This window comes from Miscanthus floridulus, chromosome 19 (assembly GCF_019320115.1).
Source record: "Miscanthus floridulus cultivar M001 chromosome 19, ASM1932011v1, whole genome shotgun sequence".
Classification (NCBI taxonomy): Eukaryota; Viridiplantae; Streptophyta; class Magnoliopsida; order Poales; family Poaceae; genus Miscanthus; species Miscanthus floridulus.
The window spans coordinates 18,578,224-18,601,747 of NC_089598.1; the positions used below are offsets into that span (position 1 = coordinate 18,578,224).

At 45.1% G+C, this 23,524-nt stretch overlaps 2 protein-coding genes and 1 pseudogene across 2 annotated transcripts; 1 reads left to right on the top strand and 2 right to left on the bottom strand.

Annotated features, from left to right (window-relative positions):
- Window positions 1-648: 648 nt before the first annotated feature.
- On the bottom strand, window positions 649-4,303 carry LOC136527827 (proteasome subunit beta type-5-A-like; annotated as a pseudogene).
- Window positions 4,304-5,047: 744 nt separating this feature from the next.
- LOC136527828 (probable thiol methyltransferase 2) lies at window positions 5,048-9,041 on the bottom strand. The gene is made up of 8 exons (XM_066520671.1): window positions 8,818-9,041; window positions 8,029-8,159; window positions 7,496-7,582; window positions 7,055-7,155; window positions 6,885-6,984; window positions 6,032-6,078; window positions 5,764-5,842; window positions 5,048-5,566 (listed from the first exon to the last, which is right to left on the bottom strand). Exons 1-8 carry the CDS (start codon window positions 8,990-8,992, stop codon window positions 5,513-5,515), a joined length of 774 nt encoding a protein of 257 aa, XP_066376768.1. The 5' UTR covers window positions 8,993-9,041; the 3' UTR covers window positions 5,048-5,512.
- Window positions 9,042-9,880: 839 nt separating this feature from the next.
- On the top strand, window positions 9,881-12,564 carry LOC136527826 (F-box/LRR-repeat MAX2 homolog). The gene has a single exon (XM_066520670.1). The coding sequence runs from the start codon at window positions 10,002-10,004 to the stop codon at window positions 12,108-12,110; it is 2,109 nt and encodes a 702-aa protein (XP_066376767.1). The 5' UTR covers window positions 9,881-10,001; the 3' UTR covers window positions 12,111-12,564.
- The last annotated feature ends 10,960 nt before the right edge of the window (window positions 12,565-23,524 follow it).

Here is a 23,524-nt window from a genome sequence, read left to right on the forward strand (position 1 = left end):
CGTTTCGATTCTACCATTCAGGTAGCCGGGCCGGCGGCAGGCGCAGCGGCCAGGTGGTGTGCGCTGCTCGCGCTGTATGGCGGTCTAGCCGCGCCACGCAACAGGGCACGGCAGGACCCCGCCACGTCAGCCGCCCCCCCCCCCCCGACCGGCCCCACCACGTCAGCCCTGTGCCGCGCCACCATGCATGGCGCGGCACAGGCCCTGTGTGCCACGTCAGGGCAATAGGCGCGGCCCAAAAGTGTTAGTTAAAACAAACGAACAGTGTGTAGATTTAAATTATATTTAAAAAAGAGCTTAATCTAAAAAAAAACTTCTGGGAAGGCAGGGGTGGGACATGAAGGGCCGAGGAGCAAAGATGAGATGGGCGAGGAAGAACAGTTGAAACCTCGACCTGGTCACGCATTAGCACACTCTATTGCCATCTGTTCATTCCTGCCCAGTGTATCCTCTGAAAGGAGAAGAGATCTGATTGCAAATGGCCGCAGCAAAAGGTAGCACAAGAGCAAGGGAGGAATTGACAAAGACCCTGTTCGCTTGGTTTATGAGCCGTACTATTTTAACGAACGAACAATATTTTTCTCTTACAAAAAATCAGCGAACAATACTTTTAGTCATGGCTTTTCAGCAAAACGAACAGGGCCAAAATCTAAAAATAGGTCAAGATTTCAATGATTGCACAAAGTTACTCAGGTATCAATCAAATAACAGAACGAGTGATCTAGCATTGTGAGACAAACATGTCCAAGTTCGTTCATAAACATGGCGCCTCTACAATTCATGGTTCATGGATACATGCGCCTTCACTCAGGGTTTTCTCAACAACAGGTTTAAGCAGAAGCAGTAGGGGCGTCGGTCATTTCCTGTTCAACCGGAGTTTTCTGAACCGGGTAGTAGTGGTAGTGCAGCTCCCCGACATCATCCCCAGAAAGCTTCGTCCAACCATCAGGGCCAACGTGATAAACTGTAATTCAAACAAGTAATATCAGCCAAAGCCCCACCCGGGTATATAAATATCACAATGGATTTGATTTGACAAAAATCAATAAGCAATCAATATGCCACTAGCACGGTCAACAGGCAATGCCAGAAAGGAGTACTGAGCAAACAAAGGCAGCAGGATACCACCATGACAATTTCAGGTTAGCAAAGAGCTACAAATGATTGTTTTTATAATAAGAACTGAATTACCAGTTTACCGGGTTCGACAAAACCTAAACAAGCAAGTTGCTTAGCACAACATAGTCAGATTCAGAATTTCTTCAAGATATGTAGTTGCAACATAAGACCCCATGCACATTATCAAAAGGACATCTTGGTATTATGTTCATATTCTTAAGAATGTTCATTTTTGTTACTGGTCAAATAGCAATTTAGATATATCTAATATCTGTAGTCAGATTAACTATGGTGACATAAGAAATAAAACCATATAAAACATAAATAAACATAATAAAGTAGACTTAAACATACCACTAACGCAACCACCACTTGCTGCATCACGGAACGTTGCCCCATAAATAGCCCGTCGCGCTAATTCGGCAGCTTCCTTAACTGACATGTTGAAGCGGTAGCTGAAAAGTGGAGGTAAGGACATTGTTCAACTCAAACTTAATCAGAGAACACAGCAAAGCAACACATCATCAGATGATAAAAAGAGCCTACCCGTCGTCCAAAACACCATAAGCATAGAGGGAACCAGAGCCAACAGAGAACTTGTTTCCCACAGCCTTGCACCCTCACTATCAACATAGTACAAGCCAGGGCCCTGGATCAAGAGAAGAATTGAAGTTCAAGAAAAAGATTGTCATTATGCATAAGTCATACTCCCTCCATCCCTTAAAAGAGTTCGTTCTGGTGGCTGTTCATGTTTTCACAAGGGACTTCGTTTCAAGTATACCACCGTCAGTTTAGACGGCTTTGCCCTTCGGCCTCTTCGTTTCTAGAGCCGTCATTAACTCGCAGGAAACTAACGCTAGAGCCGCTCGCGCTGCAAGACGCCGAAGGACATGGAGGAGAGGTAGATCACGCCGGCGCCGAAGTCTATCCCGTCGGATTCGCATCGGAGGAGATGGCGTCGGAAGGTCACGTCGCGGCGGAGGTCGATCGTGCCGGTTCGGAGATGGCGCCGGAGTTTGCGTCGCGCCGCGTCGCGGTGGAGGTCGATCGCGCCGGCGCCGGAGATGGCACCGGAGTTTGCGTTGCGCCGGAGGGTCGCGTCTGGCTCACGTGACTCCATAGCGGCAGTGAGAAGATGCAAGATGGACAACGACGCCGGTGCGGCTACGAGCCCAGGACTAGGACGAAGAGAATCGAGTGGACGAGAAGTTTCTGTTTTTTTTTTTTAAATAAAAACAATAAATTATACAGTGCGGCCGGTGGTTTTTGTTCTCATGCAAAAACGAGTGGATGAGAATTTTCAGTTTTTTTTTCCCAAAAACTAAAAAACAATAAATCGGCCGGTGGGTTTTCTGTTCTCATGCAAAAATCACAAAAAAAAAGCATGAGCGTGGGTTCGAACCCGCATCGCTCGTCTAAAACTGGGCGTCGGTAGCCGATAGGATGGAGAGTTACATTGATTCATTAGACGCTCAACAGGCTATTTAATAGGGGCAAACAGGGGAAAATACTCTAATTAACCACTCCTTGGTATCCTAAATCATGTCCAAAACGAACTTATTTCTGGGATGGAGGGAGTACAACTTAAGACAAACTGAAGGTGTAACCAAAACAAACAACTCACCTTCTCATCCCATCCAGCAATCATTGTACCAATCGACAGTCCCATCCCACGATATGAATAAAGGATGTTAGCCAACAGTTTGGAAGCACCAGCAATAGAGATCCTTCGCTTGTTTGAAAGCTCATGGAGGCGACACTGAAAAGGAGAAACTATGTTAGCCCCACCCCGCAAAGGTGTAATGTGTGAAATAATAATTAAAACGAAGCCAACTTCTGACCTTGTTTCCTAGGGTCCTATGCCAGAATTGGCAATCAGCAGCACCTCCAGCCATTGTCCCCAGCATGTAAGGATTTATTTCAATAATTTTCCTCACGGTTTGTGAGGCTGCATAGTAAAAAAGAAATGTGAGATCATATGAAACAGTATACAATCTTATGTAACAAATGAACATCAGTACAAATTTTCTTAACTAAAAGAACCCAAATCTCTATTGTCTTCCTCCAAACCAATTGGTAAAAGTTGGATGTTAATAATTTCATTTAATCCATCACACACTTAGGGCATAAGAGAAAGATACTTGAACCCAATAAGAAAGTAACATATTCTCCACACACACAAAAAATAGTTCATCTCTACATTATCTTGATTCACTCACTGTTATCATTAAATAATCCTCACCATTCCATAAACAACATTCTATCGAGAAGTACTTCTATTCCTATCCTACAACTAAAAAGCGGCAGCACATAATCAGCATTTCTGAAGAGCCCTCTTAGATGCTTAAGACATGTTCCTCTATTAGAGCCCAAGCAGCAGTCCTGAACCCCTACTGTGTTTATTTGAGATAATAGCCATAAGCCACCACAGTTCACACCGGGATATGAAAAGATCCATACTACACCAGCGGATACCACAAATCTCGCATAAAAATCACTTCTTTTCCCAATCCCACATACCAAATGCAACGCATCGCTAACCGGCTGTCAAAGCCTCCAAATTCCGCACAAAGATCTAACTTTCCTACAGATTCAACCCGACGGAAAACCCTAGTCGGCCCTAAACACAAGTCTGAGAAGAAGGCAAGGTACTTACATATATAACCGCCCATGCTGGCCCTGGAATCAGCGGCAACGATGACGCCCTTGTCGAAGATGAAGGCGAGCGTGGTCGTCCCCTTCTTATTCTTCACCATATTCTTGGTGTCCGCCTGGAACCCGTCGAACTGCGCGGGAGACAAGAGGGAAAACCAAGGTTCAGAATGAACGAATCTGGCGGATCGCGGACCCCTTAGCGGAGGAGATCAAGGTAGGGGAAGAGAGGGAGAGGCGGGGGGGGGGGGGGGGGGGGGGGGGGGGGGGGGCGGCGACGGAGTGCTCACGTCGTCGCAGGTGGGGAGCACCATGGACGGCACGTCGGGGGCGCCGGCGGAGAAGTACGTGTCGTCGCCGGCGGAGAAGGTCAAGTTGCCGAAGTTGGTCTCGAGCGCGGACATGTCCACCTTCATGGCCATGGCGCCGCCGGCGTCGTGTGTGCTGCGGCGAGGCGATGGATCGAGTGAGGCGTTTTCTTCTCACGCTTCGATTTCTACCCTCCTTTCTTTCTTGCGTTAAAAGAAGAACCGGAGTTTTGCCGTGCGGCTGCGCCGGAACTTGTAGAGGGGGTTTGGGTTACGCGGGCCTTTGGGCCGGTGTCCATGTTGGATCCCGAGCTCGAATTGTGTATGGGGTCCGATTGGATGACAGCAATCCGAACCGGTCCGGTTCGCTTTCGGCCTACATGCCAATTAGACAATCTCGTTTCTTCTGTTGCCCAAAGAAAAAAAAAAGGACGATCGGTTGCAAAATTTGATACATGTAATGCTAGTTTTGTATTGAAGAAATGGAACTCCAACATGGCCAAAATTTGAAGAGCTGCCTAGAAGTGGTCAACGTAACCGAGAGTCATTCTCCAAAAAAAAAAAAACGAGAGTCAATGTTAACGCTTGGAACTGGAACTTGTTCAGAGCTCAGTTCTTTTTTTTACTCGAATATAAGCAGCCTGCGTACACAGTAAAAAAATAGAGTACAACACCCCCAAACACCAACTCACAAGTCACAACACCCACACTAGGCCTTAGTGTGGGTGTTTTTTTTCCCCGAAACTGATAAGGTAAGGTCCATGTTCAGTTGGCATATCCTTAGTCCTTACCATTTTCATTATTTTTCATTTTTGAAGTGCTAAGAACTGCATTTCTGTTTCAAAACCAAGGATTATGATTCTGGTATATTAAGGTCAAGCATTGTAGCCATGCTTCTTGGGCTTGGGCAGCATGCATACATGTTTCAGGAAGTCTCATCAGGCACAAAAGCAAGTCAACCTCTGATGTAGGTCTAAAAAAGGTAATAAGAAGTTGATCCTTCCATCTATTCTTCTTTTCTTTTTTTTTTCCGTGACCGTGCCTAAGCTCGTTTTTTCATTAAGAGGAGAGAAGATTTACAACAAATGGTCTTAGACTCTTAGTAAGACAAGGCTTAACAAAACCAACACGATCCCTGCAAAACTAGTTTCACAGGGATCAAACAGAATTCACAATTAGGCAATTACATACAACAATTCACCACCGAACCACTATGAACTCTAAGTGAAGCAATGAACGTAGTGGCACAGCTAGCCACTAAAGGCGACACCTCTAGGCAACTGATATCTCTATGCATCTCCCCAATTAAAGCTAACATCTCATTGACGTCCGAAGGTGACAGAGCAGAAGCACCAAAGCATCTGATAATTGAGGCAGCGGCATGGTCTATTCTTCTTTTCTTTGTTTGTTTAGGAAAATACCACTGCTTTCTCTCACAGAGATGATTGGTGTGCACATCTCTTCCACCTCCCAATTTTCTCACAGCCCTAGAAATGGTTTAAATAATTAGGTAAAATAAATCAAGTGACCATAGTTGCAGGTATAGATGCCGGTTGAGTAGTTGATCAGTGCTCATGCATTAAGAATGTGATAATGTGGCCAAGCCATGACTACAGAAACTGTGGGCAACATGAAGTGTCTTTGTACTATATAAGATAACTTATAATGAGAAAACGATGTGTACCTTCCGTGGTTTAATGGCTAGCTCATTGTCTTCCATAAGAATGGCCTTCAAACCCAGCAGTTCCAGTACCTTCTGATAACTGATGTTTCAGAAAGGACAGTTATCAGCGCAACAGTAAAGAATAATGTTACAATTTTTTGTTTAATAATACAGAAACTGACGGTTCCTTTTTTGTCAAAAATAAAGCAGTCATGTTACCAAGAATAATACAAAGGTTTTTAACTGTAAATAAATTATTACATGATGGCAAGGGGATGGATATTCTTACTCAGCAACTGTATTATTGTAAGGTGGTCCTCCCTCTTGATCACTTATCTGTAATATGATATGAAGCTGTGTAAGAACTTCTCATCATGGTGAGCAAAGCAATGGAATACCATTCAAGAAACTAATGATATCGACCATGCATACAGATTAATTTTGGTGTTCAGTGCTGTACTAATACTTGTATTCAACTTTTCCATGTTTCTGCTTTGTCTTTCCTATTAGAGTTATGACACCGAATGGACAAAACATATTGAGACAGGAGGTATTATGATTTTTATCGTGTCTTTGTCCAATGCCAATCACTCGAGCTGATGCTCACAAAATACAACATGTTCATTCATTACTTTCAGGGCCATGTCACTCTGAAAGCCCTGAAACACACAGAGGCACATGAGGATGAGACCAATGGAGAATACATAGGTGTCTGGCTGCTTTTGGGTACTTCTGAACGGTCAAGCACTAAGGTCAGACTGAGTAAGCAAAATCCCTGCTCTGAATCTGATTTACACCAATCTATCAACAATGCACCCACTTTTCTCACTTTCCTCATGGCCCATCAATACAGATTCTACAACATTCCCCATATTCTATTCATTGCCTTCAGAATGTATCCTATCAACATAACTTCCAGTGGAGTACATCATATTGTAATCCCGCAAAGATGGAAAGAGCTAACAACACAACCTTCTAGGATTAGAATACATATAACATTAGTTAGGGTAAGTAATTACGAGTAAATGAGATAATTGAAACTTTAAAGTTCAGTTTGAAGAAGAGAGCATCATATGATTTGTACAATGAGTGGAAGCGGGAGGTTCATGCAAAGACACACAGATCAAATATTACATCCTCACCAGATAAATCAAGGTAAGAAGCTCTCCATCTGGTTTTAGAAGCCGGTTAACTGTCTCTGCCCAAGCGACCCTCAAGCTCGGGTCAAGTGCACAAAAGAACCTGCACACATCGATACATACAATTTGAGCTGCCATCAAAATAATAAACTGATAATATGTGTGACACCTACGTGTAATCAAATATAAGATCGAATTGTTCGCTCGGTATCCACTTGAAGAAATCTTCAGCCAGAAAGGTAAAATAATCTGCATTGGGCAAAGAGGATGACCACTGTACACCAATGGAGAAGGCAATCAGACACAATTATCCTAAAATCAGAAGACAGTTTTTATAAGAAAAAAGGTATAGTACAAAAGCTGTATTCCAGTTGTGATGGTTGGAATAATGTATATTTTATTTGCAAACAGACTCAACACCAATTATCTGTAAAGTGAGTTCAATCAAGCCCATACAATCAATATTGATCAAAATTTACAATTTCAGAAGTTCTTTTTTTGGGGGGATTGGGAGGGGGAATGTCCTTAATAGTTAAGATATCAAGCAGGCCAAAAGATAGCTTCCCTTAACTGATAAAACATCTTGCTCAGCTACTGGTCATAAGCAAGCATACCTGCTTAGCCTTCTTAACAGCCAAATCAGAAATATCCAAGCCAACAACAAAACGTTCAGGACTTGCCAGAGCAACCACATCGTATCCCTGTTATACAAAAGCAACTCAATCTGGGAAAATAAGCCAAAATCTAATTCCAGTTTGTAATATATCATTATAATGCAAGCAAAGTGGGTTCCTTCTTATAGTATCTTTTTTTTTTGAACGTAAGTTCCTTCTTATAGTATCGTCATGCACTTTTAGGTTTGTAAAATTGTCTGTTGTACAATACACTATCACACATACAATCTTCAATGAAAAGGTTGATATTGCTAATGTCTTGTATTATGTCAGTTGGGTACTGTTGTCAAGGCACATCACATCAGCTCTCAATGACTACAAAGGATAAATGGAGAAAACTAGGCACATTCTATGACTGGTGTCCTAAGGTGAAAGTAATAGTCAGATTTTAGTCATGAGCTTGGTTACTGGGGAGAAACTAGGAGGAAAACAATAGTGGTGGAACCATCGGACAGAAGAATGAAATAATTTACCATTCCACATCCAGGAACCAAAGCTCTTCCTTTTGGGAGTGTTCCTGATCTAACAAGATGTTCGATGACAGGTGTTGGCTTTCCCAGATCCCACGGGGTCACACCAAACTCCCAGGACTTCTCCCACCCATCTTATGAACAATAATTTAGAAAAGGCAATTCAGAATCAGAATCAGCAAACTCAGATGCATGATAAAATACAAGGCACAAAGTTGAACTGGAATTTAACAATAAAGTAGACGTATGATGCGTCCGGTTGGTGATTTTGTCTAGCGCACTCATCAAAATGGCGGCCATTGCTCTACAGGAAATAGCATTCTCTGCTTGATCAACAGTGCAGGAAAGGTTTCAGTTTCATAATACAACATTGCCTTATAAATAGTGTTTTCTTCTGTCCTCACCAATTGCTGTGCCCCAACTTCAACTGAGACAACTTGAGTTTCAGCTTCTCCATTTCACGCTCACAGCAGGAATTTGCTCAAGCGATGCTCCTGTAGCAGCACTGGAGCATCCCCAACAGGCAATAGCTCAACCACACCATCATTTGTCCGTTTGTGATTCGTCCCCATTGTTAGGTCGTTGCTCTGTTCAAGCTCGAACAAACGAAACGAGAAACCCCCAGCTACTCGCCCCAGCCCACTCCACCGATCAGGAACCCACGCACATCGGCACGTGCACGCCCACCCCTCGTACAGCCAACCAGACCAAACGCTAGCGACCACTCCTTCGAATTCATCTCCCCAAACCCTCAACAAGCAGCAACGAGAGACGATCCATGAGCACACTCACCTGCCGCGTCGCCTGTGAAGAGCTCCCGCAGCTTCCCCACCGCCGGGTTCTCGCCGGGATCCCTTCTGCCACCCGCCGCCCTCGCCGGCGCCGACGACCCCATCGCCCGCCGCGGCCGCGCGCGCGAGGCCAACCACCAGCGCACGGGCTCGCCTACGCGAGGCAGCGCTCTCATACGCAGAGCCGCCAGAGAGGACGGAAAGAGAAAGAGGAGAAATGATTTATATTTCCAAAAGAAAAAAAATGTCGATACGGATAGGATAAGATAATTGTTATCAGACAAAAATAAAAAGGAGAGAGAGAGAGAGCTGTCGACTAGTATGGGGTTGATTGGTTGGTCAAGGTCAGCGAGTCAGGATGGAGCGGCTGTCGAGACATGATAAGACTATATAATTTGTATATAATTTGTTGTATTTGGTTGTTTTTATTGTTAATCATATGAAATAAGATCGTGTTTGATTGTACCTATATATTAAAGTTTTGAGTATCTGACATATGAGCTCCTGCATCTTACACGCATGAAGCCATCTCGGCTCGCGAGAGAGCATGAAGCCATTCCGGCTTGTGAGAGAAAGTGAAATTGAGAAGATACAAGGGTAGATAAAGGGAACGAATCACACAAAAACGTACGAAAAGGGAAACCAAACGTGGCTACGGTTCCCTACTAGAGCCTCGTTTACATGCTGAAAAAATTTCAAACCGATAAATAGTACTACTTTTGTCTTATTTGATAAATATTGTCCAATCGTGGATCAATTAGGCTCAAAAAATTCATCTCATGATTTTCAACTAAACTGTGTAATTAGTTATTTTTTTTACCTACATTTAATATTCCATGCAAACGGCTAAAAATTAATGTGACGGAAAGAGAGCGAAAAAAACGAATTTTAGCGGCATCTAAATAAGGCGTAGGTACCGGATGGGGCTGCACGACCAGGGCAACCAATCACCCCTATATCACTTTGCTGTGCAGCTTCCCGTCTCTCTCGTCCCCACTCCACCCGCCCTTCACTCGCAGGCCGCAGGCCACAGCCACATCCCCCTCTCCTCCCCCCCACTGCCCCCCCTGCCCGCGCAAGGGAAAGGAAGGAAAAAGGGCTCGACAACTTTGCCGGACGCGGCGGCGCATCCCCCATCCCGTCCCGTCCCACCTCACCCCCCATCGCCGCGTCGCATCGCATCTCATGGCTGAGGACGCCGCGGCGGGCTCCCCACTCCTGGACCTGCCGGAGCCGCTGCTGCTCCACATCCTGGGCTTCCTCACCGACGCGCGGTCGCGGCACCGCGCCGCGCTGGTGTGCCACCGGCTCCTCGCGGCGGAGCGGGCCACGCGCTCCGCGCTCTCGCTGCGCGGGGACCCGCGGTCGGACGCGTTCCTCTACCTCATCAGGCCGTCGTTCTGCTTCCCGGCGCTGGAGCGGCTCGACCTCTCGCTGGTGTCGCCGTGGGGCCACCCGTTCCTCTCCTCCGCGGCGCCGTCCGCCGACGCCGTCGCGCCGTTCGTGACGGCGGAGGAGGTCGCGGACCAGAACGCCTTTATCGCGGCGCGCCTCGCCTACTGCTTCCCCGCCGTGTCCTCGCTCGCCGTCTACTGCCGCGACCCCACCACGCTCGCCAGCCTCACACCGCACTGGAGGTCCCGCCTCCGCAGTGTCAAGCTCGTGCGCTGGCACCAGCGCCCGCCCGGCCTCGACTCCGGCACGGATCTCGAGCCGCTCCTCGGGGACTGCCCCGCGCTCAGGGCGCTCGACCTCTCCGAGTTCTACTGCTGGACGGAGGACATCGAGCCGGCGCTTGCGACGCACCCGGCAGCCGCCGCGGCGCTCACCGAGCTCGACCTCGGCCTCGCGGGCGCCACGGACGGGTTCCACGCCACCGAGCTGGGGGGCATCGCGGGATTCTGCCCCAATCTCCGGAAGCTCGTGGCGCCCTGTGTGTTCAACCCTCGGTACGTTGACTTCGTCAACGACGACGCGCTTCTCACCATCGCCACCAGCTGCCCCAAGCTGGCGATCCTGTGGCTCCGGGAACCTTTTGAGCCGGCGGCTACCGGCCAACGGGAGGACGCGGCAATCACCGTCGCAGGGCTGGTCTCCTTCTTCGCTGCACTACCGGAGCTGGAGGATTTCACGCTTGACCTGCGGCATAATGTGCGGGAGACAGCGCCGGCCATGGAGGCGCTTGCCCGCAGATGCCCACAGATCAAGTTCTTGACGCTGGGGGGCTTCCAGGGGTTGTGCAAGGCATCTTGGCTGCATCTGGACGGCGTTGCTGTCTGTGGTTCGCTGGAGTCTCTATGCATCAAGGGATGTTTGGATCTCACTGACGCCAGCCTTGTCGCCATAGGTCGTGGGTGCGGGAGGCTTGCTAAGTTCGCGATCCATGGCTGTGATTCTGTCACATCAGCTGGGATCAGGAGGCTAGCGACGGCGCTTCGGCCCACAATCAAAGAAGTCAGTATCTTGCACTGCCGGCTTCTGGACACAGCAGCATGCCTCACTGCTCTAAGTCCGATCCGTGATCGCATTGAGAGTCTTGAGATCAGCTGTGTCTGGAAGGAAGTTGAACAGCCAGAGAGTGTCGCCAACGGCACAATCGGATGCGGTCATGAAGATGATGATGATCTCGGTGAAGTGACATATGAGGAGTCTGCATCGAAGAAATGTAGGTACATGGAATTGGATGATCTGGTTAGCTGGGAGATGTTACGTTCACTCTCCCTCTGGTTCCCTGCTGGCGAGGTACTCTCCCCACTCATATCTGCCGGCCTTGATAGCTGCCCTGTTCTAGAGGAGATCTCAATTAAAGTGGAGGGTGATTGCCGTGCACGCCCTGGCCCATTCTTTGGCCTGAGTGATCTTGCAGGCTTCCCAGTACTGGCCAAGATGAAATTGGATCTGAGTGAGGCAGTTGGTTATGCTCTTACTGCACCAGCAGGCCAGATGGATCTCTCTCTGTGGGAGCGATTTTATTTGCAAGGTATAGATTCACTAGTGACTTTGTATGAGCTGGATTATTGGCCTCCCCAAGACAAGGAAGTGAACCAGCGTAGCCTGACACTGCCCGCTGTGGGACTCCTCCAGGGCTGCGTTGGACTCAGGAAGCTCTTCGTCCATGGCACCACACATGAGCATTTCCTGACCTTCTTCTTGAAGGTGCCAAATTTGAGGGACATGCAGTTACGGGAGGACTACTATCCCGCACCAGAGAGTGATATGATGAACACGGAAATGCGAGCTGAATCTTGGCTCCGGTTCGAGAATCAGCTGAACATCAAGCTAATTGAGGATTAATGGTGAATTTGGTGAACTGTGAAAGCATCAGATGAATACAGAGGTGCTGGTTTCAGATGGAACTGAACCAAGTGGAGTTGATGCGGGGATGGTGCTGTGTGATGGATGAGCTGCTTGTGATCACGGAAGTAGCAAGGATTGCTGGTGTACTGCTGTTGAGGAGAGTCGAAGGCAATGATTTGTCCATCCAACAAATATCGGTGATCTTTTATAGTTGCCTTTTTTTTAATAAGAATGTATAATAAGAGAATTGATGCGGAATTCAGATATTTGCAAGAGTTGCTACGATAAACTAGGATTTGTGGGAATTTTGCAGGGATGCTTTTTTTTCTCCCTTTTTTTGAGCCGAGTCCAGTTGAACACCGGCAGGGTAAAGTGGCATTGGTCCTGTGAGCTGTAACAATTTACGAGGTTCTGTAAAAAGAAATAAAAAATGTCATTTAGTTGTCTTTCTTATACAGGAACGCCGCAGATATTAACAAACTAATTTGGTTTTATATCCGGAAGATCAACCACAGAAGTAATCTTCTTAATAAGACATGTTATGTAGGGGTTTAGGATCTCCACTTGGTTTTCATTACTTGGAGAAGGCTTATGATAAGATACTAAGAAATATTACGTGGTGGTTTTTAGGCAAACATAAAGTAATATCAAAGTACGTGACCTTCATTAAGGACATGTACAATAATATTGTGATTAGTGTTCGAACAAACGATGGTAACATAGATTACTTCTCGATTAAAATTGGACTTTATCAAAGGTCAGCCTTAAGTCCGTATCTCTTTGTCTTGGTAATGGATGAGGTTACCAGGAATATACAAGGGGATATCCCTTGTTGTATATTAGTTCGCTAATGATGTACTGTTAGTGGACGGAAGCCAGGCGGGACTAAATAGGAAACTAGAGTTATGGCGGTAGATCCTTGATTCTAAAGGTTTTAGATTGAGCAGAACTAAAACCGAATACATGAGATGCGACTTTGACGGAGTTGTACAGGAGCAGAGAGATGTGAGTTTGGAAGGTCAAGTAGTGTCTAAGAAGGATACCTTTCGGTATCTGGGATCGATGCTACAGAGGGATGGAGATATTGATGTTGACGTTAGCAATAGAATCAAACACAGGGTGGATCTAAGTGGCGGCAAACTTCTGGCATTCTCTATGACAAGACGGTAGCACAAAAGCTAAAAGATAAGTTCTATAGAAAGACGATTAGACCGGCTATGTTGTATGAAGCAGAATGTTGGCCTATAAAGATTCGACATGTTCAACAACTGAGTGTTGCAGAAATACGTATGTTGTGATGGATTTGCAGTCACACAATGGATCAAGTTCGGAACGATGATATACGTGACCGCCTAGAGGTAGCATCAATTGAAGAAAAGCTTGTCCAACATCAGTTGAGGTGGTTTGGCCATGTTCAAAGAAAACCTCCAGAGATACCAGTGCATTATGGAGTCCTAAGCCAAACTAATAATATGAGGAAAGGTAGAGGAAGACCAAAATTGATATAGGAGGAGGTAATAAAAAAAATATTTGAATGCTTGGAATATCCTAGAGATATATGTTTGAATATGAGTACTTGAAAAGCAGTTATTGAAGTGCCTGAATCGTGACTTGGGGCTTTTAGTGGGTTTTAACTCTAACTTACTCTAATTTATTTGGAACTGAAAGGCTGTGTCGTTGTTGTTGAGTTGTCTTTCTTAGGCCCAGTTTAGTTCCCAAAAATTTTGCAAAATTTTTCAGATTCCTCGTCACATCGAATCTTTAGACGCATGCATGAAGTATTAAATATAAATAAAAAATAAAACTAATTACACAGTTTAGACGAAATCCACGAGACGAATCTTTTAAGCCTAATTAGACTATGATTGGACACTATTTACCAAATAACAATGAAAATGCTACAGTACCAGTGCTACCGTAACATAGTGATGAACTGATGATGGTCCATCCGTCCATCCAGAAAATAAAAAGAGAGTTGATCGCATCTAAAATTGATGAATGATCATTACGCAAGAAACATGGCAACTTGATCCCATAAACATGCAGTGGTATGATTGTACTTTTTAAGTGCTAGTGTACTACGTATACTGTATCCCCGCTCCCCAAAATTATTTTCCAGCTAATGTGTCGTTTCGTTTGTATTTGTAAATTATTGTCCAAATATTAACTAATTAGGCTCAAAAGATTCGACTCGTAAAGTACAACCAAACTGTATAATTAGTTTTTTATTTCGTTTACATTTGGAAAAAGTCTACTTAACACCCTACCTTTCATACTTGGTCTACTTTATCCCTCCCACTATGAAACCGTCTATTTTACCCCCTGAATTTTCTAAAACCGTCTATTTTACCCTCTGGACGGTTTTCAGCGGCGGTTTTACTACAGTAACAGCGGGTTCAATTGTGGTGAAATTTTTATGGTACGCTAATTATTGTATGCTTGAACTATAGTAAAAATTTCGTACTCATTGGACTATGTATAACTTAGTTATAGATAAATTCTAATTAATTACAGACAAAATTGGATTTTCCAATTAATCTAAAGCTACAAAAAAAAAAATTGTACTAAAGCATACCGTATTATATATTCACTGTGTAGATCTACTCATGTGGAGTCCAATAAAATTAGATTTTTTATTTTACGATTTACTATAATTTTTCAAAAATTTACCGAAAATAAATAAAAAATGAAATTCGAAACAACGATACTGTAGCAGACACGCTGTTGCTGTAGCAAAACCGCCGCTGAAAACCGCCCAGAGGGTAAAATAGTCGGTTTTAGAAAGTTCAGGGGGTAAAACAGACGGTTTCATAATTTAGGGGTGAAGTAGACCAAGTATGAAAGGTGGGGGGTTAAGTATACTTTTTCCGTTTACATTTAGTACTACATACATGTACCGCAAGTTTGATGTGACGGGAAATCTTCTTTTTGCATAGCGTATTTTTTAGAGTTGGGTGGAACTAATCATGGCCCAAGTTCAACTCCTACTCCAGACTCCAGAGTGACCAGAATCCTTTGTTTCATTTGTCAGAATGCTCTTTTCTTTTTCTTTTGTGAAGGCATCAAGATGCAAGCTTTGAAATGACCGCCAATCTTACCATTTGCTGATTTGTTCTCTCCTCCTTGCATGGATATGTGACGAGACCGACGTGCCGAACAAGACCGGCATCCAACACGGAGAGAAAGATCTCGCCACTACCGCGAGCCGCCGTAACGGCACTGCGCCCCGCGCCGTGTCAAAGATAATGGTCCGGTTCGCTCGTCTCATTAGCCGTTATATTTCAACGAATCAATAGTATTTTTTTATCATAATAAATTAGCAAACAGTTTTTTTTCTTTTTAAGTCATGGCTTTTTAACCAAGCGAGCAGGGCCGCGGTCGCGGCTGGGTTTCTTCGTCTTTCGTGAGGGCGATTCTTGGTGCTCCTCTTGTCCTAATCCATGAGCAGGGCAGGGCGGCGCCCGCCGCTAGTGCCTTTCCGTCCAGCTGCAGCTGGAGGCCGGCCTCAGGGATCTCTGGCCCCTCTAGAAGGAGCAGATTTTAGTAGTAGGTTGGTAGTAGAGCAGAAGCATCCTCCGTCGCCTCTCGCCTTGCGCCACGTCGACGGCTTTGTTGGCTGGCTGTGGCTCGCGTGATTGGGCGGGTGACAGGGACGCGCGCGCGCATGAAAATGCATCCACCAATGTTTCGTTCTTTGCTGAGAATTCCAAAATGACTTTCAGAGATGATTGGTATAGTCAATAGTGAGTTAAAATTCAGAGTTATTGCTACAGTATCTTCAGTTGATTTGTTTTGGGACTGTAAGTTGATTTATTTTAAAACGCAAGGGGTACAGTTCCATTGCATTTCGCCTTGCTGTTACATCTTTCTGAATTTTACTACTGAATTTGACGTGCTGCGGCCTGTTCGCTGGTTGGTTTCTGGGCTGGCTGGTGCTGGTTTGTTGTGAGAGAAAAACACTGTTGGCTAGCTGGTTTGGGCTGGCTGAAACCAACAAGCGAACAAACTGGTTTCTTGTCAGTACATTCGTGATCCGGAGTGTCGTGGAAGCTTAAGCTGGCTGGTGGCAGGAGAAAGGCATGCCCAGGAGAAATGTCACGACTCACGAGCAGGGGTGCGCGGTAGTAGCGGAGGGACTTCGAGCTCTGCTGCTGTTGCATTCTGCCGAAGCCTTGTGTGAAAAGCTGCTCTTTCTTAGGTTAGGTCATCAGATGCTTCTGCGATCGATCAGTGGGGTTCAATTCAGACGACGATGCCAAGTCGTCTTTGCAAAGATAAGGCCGGATAAACTACAAATTAAGCTTATCTGGCGTATAAAACAAAGAGTATAGCCGAGTACGGAGAGCCGGATCGTCAACATATCCAGCTGAGAGCGTGCTCCATCCACATCGATCCCGCGTTGCACACGTAAGGTTTGCTTTGCTCGACGATTGATTTGATGCCGTGGAAATGCATGTCACGTTTGGATACCATGACCCTTGAGCCTGACGAATCCCAGCTCCGATCCGGTCTCCGGTTGGCACGCGCGGTCTCGGTCACTCCATCATCTCCACTCGCCCATGTATTTTATTGCAGAACACGGCCAGCTTGCACGCGTTGTGTGCTCTGCCTACTGCCTAGCACTAGTGTACCTCTAGTAGTGGAGCATGACATGGCGGCCTTTCTTTGCCTTTGCGAGCCTTGCCCGAGAGCGTGATCGAGACGACACATGACCACGCTCTGTTGTGAGTCCGTCCAAGGCGATCGATGGATCTATGGCTCCATTCGCTTAGCTTATATTAGACATACTTTTTCAGCTATGAAAAAGTATTTTTCTTTTATAATAAATTAGTTCTATAAATCAGTCGTAGCAGCAATAAGTCTTGCCAAACAGAACGTATATTATTCCGCTCGCAACTTAGGCCACCAAGTGCACGTTTTTGTTTGTTTATTACTGTACCAATAACAAAAGGACGTCGTCGCCCCTAATGCATGTCAGCTTGCTTGCTTAGCCAGTTAGCCGCCACGACGTGGTTGCGATATTTTAGAACCCCAATCCAAAGCCCATATGCACCGGTTTATCTCATCAATCACAGATGTAAACTTTGTTTACTTACGTGCTCAGACTTCTTCTATAAATAAACTGTGCACGACACTAAGACACCGAAAGCTAGATTTTTACAGATTTTTATATGTTCCTCTCAGAAATTTTGCGGCTCCAACTCACTTGTCACGATCATGCGGCAATGGCCTTACATATACGTCTGTTTTTTTAGAGTACCATAGACTACGTCTTTATGTTTAGCACAACACATGGATTTTTTTTGTTTTTTTATTACATACATACAGTATAAGAAAGAAAAAAAAAGAGAGAAGACGGAGAGCAAGCTCTTTGTGACCACTAGCGCATATTCAATGCGCACATGCATGACGAATTTTTTGTCTTTTTTTGAAAGTGTGTCACAAATATGTCACCGGAGTTCTGCTTTCAAAATCTAAACCCTCAGCTCGGCGTCGTAGTAATTGACGTCAAGATTACACGTCTTGGTGCCATAGTAATTGACGCCTAGGTCTTGTGCCCACGCTGGCGCCGAGACAGACGTGGCAGCCAGCTCGGCGCCATAGATCTTGGCGTCGAGCTCGGCGCCTACATCTTGCCTGACATGTGGGCTCCCTTTCCTTTCTTACTTCTTCCTCTTTCTCTTTCCTTCTCTCTCTTTCGTGCGACTTCCGAGCCCGCCTGCCGCCGGTGCCGCACCACACAGCCCATGCCCGGTCCTCCACGCTAGCCGCTCCGAGCTCGGCCCGGCAAGCCCCCTGCATGCCGCCCCCACCTCGCCCCCGCCCCGCGCGTCATCCCCGTCGCGGCCGCCGTGCCCACGGCCTGCCCACCGCGCCGCGCCGCGCCTGTGGCCGCCCGTGCCGCCGCGCCGCGCCCGCCTACCCGCCAATCTCGTCCACCGAGCCGCGCTAGGTCTGAGGATTCACGACAACGTAGTGACTGGGCCGTGTAGGTCAAAAGGTTGAAGAGCATGAGTAGAGGCCTTTCTTGGGCGTGAGGTTGGTGAGCAAGGGGCTGGTACTTCTGGAGTTCTAATCTCTTGGCTCCGGCAAGAGTTCGCACAGTGCCCTGAGGAGGCAGACGACGAGACAGTTGGGTACTACTGCAGGGCGTGGATCCTACACCTGTCTGCGTGCGTTCTCTTCCCCGAAGCAACGGGGGACATTACGTAGTGGATGTGGGTCCACTGCCTCACTACTTGGGACCAGGCGGGTCAGTACAACTGGGGCTCTGTTGTGGCAGAACCGCCTAATCTAATGTCTCCCAGGAGTACTTGTCTTCCATTAGGCCCAAAGTACTCAAGAGAGGACACTAAACTACGTAGTTCTGTCGAGCACACCCAAGGGAGAACTAAAAAATCCACATTTTTTCATCAGAATCATAAATAAGTGAATAAAGCTTACAACATTCTTAAGCCATTTCTTACATCACTTTATTTCAGTAACAGAATATTACCCCAACTGATTATAACAGCGGAATATAACAATGTTATCAGAGTTACAGAGGAAACAAAGATTAATTTAAGGACATGGTGGAGTATTGACATAGTAGACATTTATATACGAGAGATGCTAGCAGATTTTACATCTTTTTTTATAAAAATCTTTAGTGAGGATTATAAATAAACAATACGGTCATAGCGTGAAAGAAATCCTCTCTGAGCCCACCAGGAGGTTTCCACACATAAGAGTCAGCTCTATGTATCATTCGATCACCTGCAACAGGGAAAATAAAACCCTGAGTACTCGATTGTACTCAACAAGACTTACCCGACAGAAGGAAAATAAAAGACTCTAAGGATATGCAAGGCTTATTTGGCTTGTGGGTCTGCGGAAGCATTACTAAATGTGGGTCCTTATATTAAATTTTATTATCAATCATAATTAGTTCATTAACTATCCATTCTATGTAAGCTAGTATGCTACTTTTAAGCAGGTGGTGAGCAATCAGAACCATTTTACCATCTTTCATATTCCAGTTCTTACTACGGTGCTAAACCATAGCTAAGTCGGTACCGTCTCATAGAAACAATGATTCATGAATCAATGTATCCCAGCTGGGTACCCCAAAACACACGCCTCACTTGTACACCAGGCACAAACAAGACCAACTCGTTCCACTCCTGTCAAGGGGTCCAGGTCTCCATCCAAACTTGGAATCCAAGCCCCCACACTTGAGACCCGGTCTCAGTATGGTGCTTAGACCTCCACATTTTCCCGTCTCCAATCAGCCGGTCCAAAAAGAGTCAAAACCCACGATAAGAGTGTAACGAGCCATCCCACTCTCATAAGCAAGTATGTGCTTAGGATAATAAGTCTTTGACCTGACTACCATCCACGGCAATGGACGGTCCTCAATCGACACAGGCGGAACAAGTGCAATTCGAGCCTCGCTCGAATGCCTAATCAAGTCTAGATCTGAAGTACCATTCTGTCCGGTCTCCAATTATCATTCATATATATTCCATGTGATAGTAATATAATAACAACAATAATATATTTCTTATCTCTCGCGAGTGACAGGTAATCACTCGACTTCTACCGGGTCCTATAGCAGAGCAATCAACACGATTCTGACATGCTAGTAGGACTCATAGGATAAGGATATATATGCAAGTGGTTTCATTCAACTCCTTAAAACTTAATGCACAAGCATAAAATAAAGTGCAGAATAATAGGGGTTATGCACTAGGCTTGCTTATGTAAGATATAACCAAAAGTTGGCATTCCATCATGGCGACACAATCATTGGCCTAGACGCAACGGCATTGGCACCTGCCTAGAGCCTCGACATGGTAGGTGAAACAAGGGGTGGGGCGGACGCCACGTCGACCGAGCGACGGTAGCAGCAGCCTCGGCTCGGCCAAGCGCACGGCGCAGTAGGAGCCATACCACGGCCAACCGGGGCCGGCCAACGCCAGGTCGAGGCACGGCGTGGCATCGTCTGTGCACATGAGCTGGCCCGTGGCCATGACCCAGCCACGGCATGAGACCGACGCCCATAGCATCTGCGCGCGCGGTGACCGCGTACTTAGGCCAAGCGGTTGCGCTCGGTGCTGTGCACGCATTTTAAAGTGAAGCAAAGGCGACTGGTTACCTCAATTAAAACTCAACCAATTTCGCTGACCTAGAGCCAACACTGCCAGCCATCTAGCGAAGCAATCATCACGACCATAGAGCAACCATAGAGGTAGATAAAAGGATACCAACATGGGCTCATCGCTGGAGTGCCGGTTCACGAACATAGCGCCAACAACGTGGTTACAACACGTTCTAATGAAGTTTGGGCAATTTTTACGAGAGCAGCGTGACACCCAACACAACAACCACATATACCATGCCCAAGTACTCACTTTGACGCAATAAACAATACCAAAACATGCAGGTAATGTTTAAACATTTTTGTTAGGAATTAAATGCCAAAATTGCATTGTCTTACTACTTTTCCCATACTCGAAAAAGTTAAGGTTTAGTTCGAGCTAACAACCATTAATATTTTGTTACAATTTTTAAAAGGCCGAAACCCTATTAACTCTAACCCACAAGTATTTCATGCAATGGTCCATACCTCATACTAACCCATAGGAACAAAATATTTACGCATTAATTAATCATTTCACCCTCAATAAATCTCCAAAAATAGTACTTTAAACGTAAGTTCAGGTGTTTGACGTCTTAATGAAAAGAGCTTATCTTAACTTCAAATTTGATTTTTGAGCTCCCAAGAGCACTAGTTAACAATATTTGTTTTCACAAATTAAAGTTGCATCTTCAACTACACCACTTGCTCGTCATCTTTACTTAAGTATTACACACAAGTTATATTTTATTTTTGGTTTATATAAATTGTTTCTCGTGCCAAACAATTAAATCGACTTATCCCATGTTTCTCGTTAGGATTTTTATTAGCACTTTTACGCACCAAGTAAGTTAACTTGGATATTTATTTGAGTCCACAAAAGTGAGTCACATAGGATTCGCTTATCATTTTACATGCGTTATAAATTTTAAAACTCAAAAACTTATTTGGCTAATCCCTCTTGGACCTAAATCTTAGTGCTATGCAAACTCGTGACACTAGAGGTGTTACATCTGTAGTGTTGGCTTTTCTTTAATGGTAGCTTCACGAGGCGTGTCGTTGGACTTCGTCCTCAGCCTCACTTGGTGGATGTGTGTACCTACTCCAGTTGTGGATGTGGAATCATCTACCAGTTGGCCGTCCCAAGGTTCTGGCTCATCGTGATTGGTTCCCAAGTCAGCCTCCACGTCGGCAACCGACGTGGATGTACCTTTGGGACCAGGTTATAGTTCCGCATGCGAGGTTAGTGCGGACGTATATTGAGTTCACAAACGAGCTAGACACGCTCACAACCTCTAGTGTAAGTAAATTTTATTTCCTATGCTGGCTTGAAATGGTTTAGTATAGCATCTAACATCTTGTTTTGACATGTTATAGGTGTCGTGGAAGCCGTACGATGGAGATAGGGCACTTTCTTTTCGGTTGAGCAACATGTGTGGGTGCGACTACAACTTCTACAAGATGAGGTGCCCTATAATCTGCTTCTATGCTGTCGAGTTCCACCTGCCAGATAGAGTTGCACGCCAATTTGGAGTAAGACAGCTTTGGTCAATGGCTCCGTTCTCGACTGGCATTGACTTACACAAGTAAGTGTTCTGCTATTTCAATAGTCCCGTTATAGTCCATTTCCATTAGTTCCTATATAAGATGAAGTAATGATGACGTACATGCACTTTTAATATGGTCAAATGTATATGGATTGAGATGAATGTGCGTGTATGGAATGCATATATTATGGACTATTATTATGGACTATATGGACTATGAACTACTATGAACTATAATTATGGACTATGTGGACTATTAATATGCTCATGTATATGGTTTGAGATGAATGTGGCATATATTTGTATGTTTGAACATGTTGTATTGAGGTTAAATATTCATGTCATATTTGTGTATGGATTGCATCAAAAAATAGGGGAAATTATGCCAAAATTTTCTGTCTAAAGTACATTTGTGCAGTACACCTATGGCATCTAGCCTTTATAGTGATTTATCATGTCACCGTCGAATAGGCTTTTTAGTCATGCAATCTAGGCACCGTCCTTCGATGTAGGCTTTTTAGTGATTCTGAGTAGACTTTCCAAGAGTATTTACAACACAATACAACGGCTAGCAAACCTGCCTCCACCTATATATATGCATTTCAGGATGCATTGCTAACCAAAAGCAAAACCAAACTAGTATTCGGTTTTGTTAGAGTAGGAATGTCTAGAGGGTCATCTAAAGGAAAGGGTTTCAGGAGTGGGAGAGGAAAGGAGGATGAAGGGAACTCCCTTTGTGTGGGAGGGGTCTCTTGGTCCTGATTTCTTTGATAAACTAGTGTATCAGTTTCGTCCTGAGAGCAAGAGTGATTTCACTAAAGAGTGCCCTCTCAGAGGATACGATAATCGGAAGGAAGATTGGTCAAAAAGCATGCATGGTAAGGACTGCTTAGTATAGATGTTTACCGAGGGGATCGACGGAGGTTGTCGCTTCTTTAAATGCCCGCGAGCATGGGTAATTGCTATTATATTTTATTTGTTAAATATGTTTCTCGAATACCCTTACAACTTATAGGACATACTTATTGTAGTCTTCCAAGTCCAAAGAAAACTGTGGGTTCACTAGGTGGGTCGATCCTCAACTAATTTATCTGTATCAGCAGTACATCTACTATCTGTAGAACCGTATCTTCGATCTATAAAGGGAAGTTAGCGGCAGTTACAAGAAAGACGACGATGACAACAACAATGGTGTAGGTTCATAGTAGGCACTCTGCAATGATCCATATTGCACATGTCCTAATCACAAGAACAAGGGGCCTCCACCGCCACCCCCACCATCACCACCACCAACAATGGGAGGCTACTATGGAGAAGATGCAACACAATTTGCTATATGGCTACACTGCTAGGACGAACCTATCTTATTCACATGGCACATCCATATGTTTGTTGTTTGGTTTAATTACCTAAGGCATGTTAGGTTTAGTCGAAGGAACTATATACCCTTGTATGGTACATGTTCTCACATGCCATTTGGTGTGTTTGTTGTTCGCTTCAATTACCTAAGGCATGATAGGTTTAGTTCTAGACCTCTATACCCTAGTTTGGTACATGTTCTCACATGCCATTTCTTGTGTTGTGCGTGTTGAATTATATAATGCCCTACTTCGTTAGATTTTATTTGTTGTACATGATCTCATTTCACTACGTCCGCAATATTAAACTAAATATTATGACCACAGATAATGAAAACAACGACACAATGAAAAGTCCAATACTATGACACATTAAACAACACAATA

Excerpts from the sequence above, each read along its gene's own strand:
- LOC136527828 (XM_066520671.1), bottom strand. The coding sequence starts at position 8,992 with ATGAGAGCGCTGCCTCGCGTAGGCGAGCCCGTGCGCTGGTGGTTGGCC. Across the intron at positions 7,583-8,028 it reads TGGTTCCTGGATGTGGAATG|GGATACGATGTGGTTGCTCT; the intron begins GTAAATTATTTC and ends TTTGTATAACAG. Across the intron at positions 5,567-5,763 it reads TAGCCATTAAACCACGGAAG|GGCTGTGAGAAAATTGGGAG; the intron begins GTACACATCGTT and ends AACCATTTCTAG.
- LOC136527826 (XM_066520670.1), top strand. The coding sequence starts at position 10,002 with ATGGCTGAGGACGCCGCGGCGGGCTCCCCACTCCTGGACCTGCCGGAG.